Here is a 4,448-nt window from a genome sequence, read left to right as displayed (position 1 = left end):
TATTGAGTACTATCCGTTCAATATTAGTTAATCATATGATCATTGAAATAGAAGACAGAGAAGTTGAACGACCCCATTGATAAGAACTCCTAAACATTGTCTTTAATTAAGATTACAGGTAACAATTTACTTAGTCGAAAATAAGCTATGATTGAATCGTAATTAGGATTTCACTAGTTACAAACTCATCTTGAAACTTATAAATAGAGCTTGAAGGTAAAAAGATAAATGATTGCATTTATTGTGAATTTAAGATTTTGTTGGGACTCCCAATCAGGTTAATCACTAACTTAAACATCAAAGTGTTTTTGATAAGTACATCCGGACGGTTTAGAGCGTGATCAGATACGGACTTTGACTAAGAATATTTAGGATTACCTAAACTGATTCAAATGAAAGTAAGAAGGAGTGTTGGTAGAGATATTCAACCCTAAAGCCGAATAACTAACAAATATTTATCCAAATTTTTAAACTCAAGTATTGAAATGCATGATTCCGAGAATAAAAAATCAGTGTTTGTCAGTCGGAGTGAGTGGATGAGTGAGGCAACCCAACTTGGGGTGGGAGAATCCATTCTCTAGTGATTTTGTAAGGTTTTGATAAATGCATGTCTCTCACACTTTGTACATATACGGCTTCAACTTGAAACGAATTAATATATTAAATGATTTCATCCAAATATGAGACATTGAAAATTGGGTACTTGATGATTCTCAGAGATTTGAATATCCTTGCCATAAAGGGACAAAATAAAAGGTATGATAAATGTTTAGAGGCTAAAAAAAAACATATAGTGAGAAATGAAGAGGATGGAAAGGAAAATGTTTTGGTGGAATTGAATGATGAAAAATGAGAAATTAGTAATGTCCCTTTCAACACAAAGACAAACGAAACACAGTGAGACTATCTATCTCTTATCCTTTCGAATGGCTCTCTCCCTATATTCTCTCTCCCGTTTACAGCCAAACAAAAGGTATTTATTGCAGCCATCCCCACCACATCTAATTCATTAACCACCATTTTTTCCAGTTAAGCAAATGAAAAAAAATACATCTTTCATGTTTGGTACAAAATAGACCATGCAAGAAGGAAGGATCCAATAAATCTAGCTCATTTCCTCACTCATACCACCACATAGCCGAACCTTAGACAGTGCCTTGTTGAAATGCTTTGCTTTCGTGCCAAGGTACTCATTCCAAGTCACTGACTTATAAAGACGAGGCTCGTTTGGACCTACCAACTTCTCGTGTGGACAAATCTCCACGTTCGCTGGGGGGCCACATAAATAAGCAACGGAAAGCCTTTGCTTCACCCGGTTCACCAAGACCCGGTGGAGCACGCTCCGGTACGACCCGTTTGACAATATCTGCATGAGGTCTCCCACGTTTACCACAAGCCCGCCGTTCACTGGCGGCACCGTCACCCACCCGCTGCCTTTCCGGTGAACTTGCAGTCCGCTTATGTTGTTCTGGTAAAGAATTGTCAGAAGGGTCGAGTCCGTGTGGGCGGCCAGACCCATTGCCCGATCCGGATCCGGACATGTCGGGTACGAATTCAGTTGCAAGGCAGCGCCAGTCTTTTTGAATTGACCTTTTGCACCGGCCCATTTTAGGTCTTCCTTTGTGATACACAGAGATTCCAACATCAGCCACATCAGCTTTTCCGCTAGCTTTTTCATCGTTTCATCATACTGCATGACAATGTCACTGAACAAAAAGATAAAAACAAAAATCAACAGGAGTCAGCCTAGAGATTTCCGACATATCAAGAAACATTAGTAAACTGTTTCAACGTTGTTGCATTAGATTCTCATCACTCTACTAATCTTACAGATGGGTCCACACCCCCTCATTAGGATAAGAAAACGAGTGATTATAATTAGCACACTGGTATATATCATCGCAAGGAAAACAACAAAAGAAACAGTCTTTTTGATGCAAAAAACTTAAATTTGTAAAGAAAGAAAGTAAGGAGAAAGACGTGCATGAAGATGTTTGCATCTATATATATATATATATATACATACTAACCAGTATCTGTGGTAATCTTGGGGCCATAGTTGGCGAAAACGCTCGAGAGGGGATCCGACAATTGTGAAGCCTTCGGACCACATGAGTTTGGGGAAGAAGGAAGAGATGCGAGCGAGGCCATAGCCATCGACACCATCAGGGGAACGAGCTGCTCTGTGCTTGTGGTGAGAGGGAAGAGAGAAGAGGGTCTCTCCGAGGTGTTGAATGTCGTGGAGAAGAGTGATGGGTACGCCATGGTTGAGCACTTGATAGACTCCCCAAGTTCTGCATGCATGGCCGATTAGGTTTGAAGCATTTGGGTCGTTGAGATCAATGACGGGAACATTGTGGTTGAGGGTAGAATTATTATTAGTTTGATCTTGGTGTTGCGTCCAAGTGTAAGATTCAGGGAGTTCTTGTAGAGAGTTTAAGTCAGGGTGCTTGTGTTGAACGTGAACGGGGTGGGCTCGATAGATTTCTGAGAGCGAAGGCATAGTGTAGATAGTGACCACTTTCAATTCAACACTGCTACTTCGGCAGTAGTAGTATGTGGCTAATTGGAAAGAAAAAAGAGAGTAATTATGACAAGTTCAAGAATAGTTGGTACTTTGCAACATATATATAGAGAAAGATATATAGAGAGAGATGAGATGAGAACATGATTGTGCGTGGTGAGTATATATAGAGAGCATGATGGGCAGATGGGGACAAAAACCTTGTCCTTACCCTAAACCTAAAGATAAAGAGAGAAAACAACTTGTTTTTATTCAATTCTCCCTTTCAGGTGTTGATTGATGTTGGAGCTTCAGTTTACCAAAAGATTCATACTTTAATTATCCACATAATATACATCAAACATTACCATCTTAATTATCAGACATATATATAGTTCTAACCGTATATATATTAAAAGATAAAAAAGTAATCCTATGTTATATTAGAGTAATGATATCATGATACATTTTTACATTTATTTGACACAGAGTACAAAGGTAAAATAGTTATAAAAGGGTAAATTTTTGTATTTTTTCAAGAAAAAGATAAAAAGTAAGTAAAGATAGTATCAAATGAATGTAAAAAATTTATGTGTGTCAAAATAATATTTTTCTTTATATTATTGATTTCGAAGTATTGTGATTTAAAGTTTAAATTTTTCGTTACATTATTTTTAAAAAATGTTTTTTGTATCTCATTAAAATCAAAATATTGATAACCTATTTAGAGATAAAAGCTCCCTTAGGTTTTAATTAATGCTTTTTTTTCACGCAATAGTTTTAAATACAAATAATGCAATACAAGTTAGGGAGAAAATATAGAAAAAACTTATCTTCTACTATTATAACAATTAATTTATTTAAAATTAAAAAAAATGAAAGAGGGTTAAAAAAGAAAGAAATACGGAAATATGTGCACAAACTGAGAAGAGAAAAACAAAAACAAAGTTGGTAAAAAAAGGTAGAAATACTGAAAAATATACTAAAAAAAGTAAATAGGGTGTATTAAATGGAGAAAAACAAAAGAAAAAATGGGAAAGGACTACGTTGTCCTCTGGCTAGAAAAATATTAGTAAAATGAATCTGAAGGTGTGGATTGAGAAGTGTAATGAGGGTTGGAAGAAAGATAGGGGCCCCTACCTTTAACATGTGCCCTTGTCTTGTCCTTAAGTAGAAAAACATTTAAATCAAAATCTTCAACTTGGTTCTGATATATCACATTCACTATACGACAAATGATTAATAATCAAAATACCCCAATTTGGGTGGGTTGCATGTGACCAAATTACCCATCTTCAGAACAATGTGTCTTTATACAGAGAGGGAGAGATGAGGTACTAACTTCAATTATTTTCATAATATTATATCAATCTATTTTTTTCATATGCTTCATATTTTTAGTTTTTTTTTTCTATTAAAATTCTTTAATGTATATATATATATATATATATATATATATATATATATATATATATAAATACACGTATAGTATGATTGTTTGGTTAGCAAAAGACCATACAGTTTTACCTCTATGAAATTTTTATTGGAAGTCTCACGACTAAAAATAAGATTAAATTATAATATATAAGTGAGGTATAAAACTCACCATAGAAATCGATTTTGAGAGGTTGAGTTAAGCTTTAAAACCACTTTCTAATATGATATCAGAGTAGTGATATTCATTATACATTTATTACTAACACCGTCAAATTCTTACTCGCTTTTTATAGATAATTCCATATATATAAATTTATATTAGGTTAAACCCATTCGGAGGTCCCCAATTTCGTGGGGTTGTCCCAGTTACATCCCCGTCTTTTAAGTTTTGCCAATTAAGTCCTTAATATTGAAAAATTGAATCAATTGGGTCCATGCCGTTAAATCAACTTAACGGGGTTAAGTTTTTGCTTACATGTGAGGGTGACATGGATAATTTTGGAGACGT

General features: G+C 35.0%; 1 protein-coding gene across 1 annotated transcript; it reads right to left on the bottom strand.

Annotated features, from left to right (window-relative positions):
* Positions 1-812: 812 nt before the first annotated feature.
* Positions 813-2,645, bottom strand: LOC124828572 (gibberellin 3-beta-dioxygenase 1-like). The gene is made up of 2 exons (XM_047301906.2): positions 2,031-2,645; positions 813-1,706 (listed from the first exon to the last, which is right to left on the bottom strand). Exons 1-2 carry the CDS (start codon positions 2,501-2,503, stop codon positions 1,106-1,108), a joined length of 1,074 nt encoding a protein of 357 aa, XP_047157862.1. The 5' UTR covers positions 2,504-2,645; the 3' UTR covers positions 813-1,105.
* Between the last annotated feature and the right edge of the window lie 1,803 nt (positions 2,646-4,448).

Source organism: Vigna umbellata, chromosome 6, assembly GCF_029865625.1.
Source record: "Vigna umbellata cultivar VRB3 chromosome 6, Vumbellata_1.0, whole genome shotgun sequence".
Taxonomy (NCBI): Eukaryota; Viridiplantae; Streptophyta; class Magnoliopsida; order Fabales; family Fabaceae; genus Vigna; species Vigna umbellata.
Note: the sequence above shows the minus strand (reverse complement) of the source record. Positions and strands in the feature narration are given on the sequence as shown.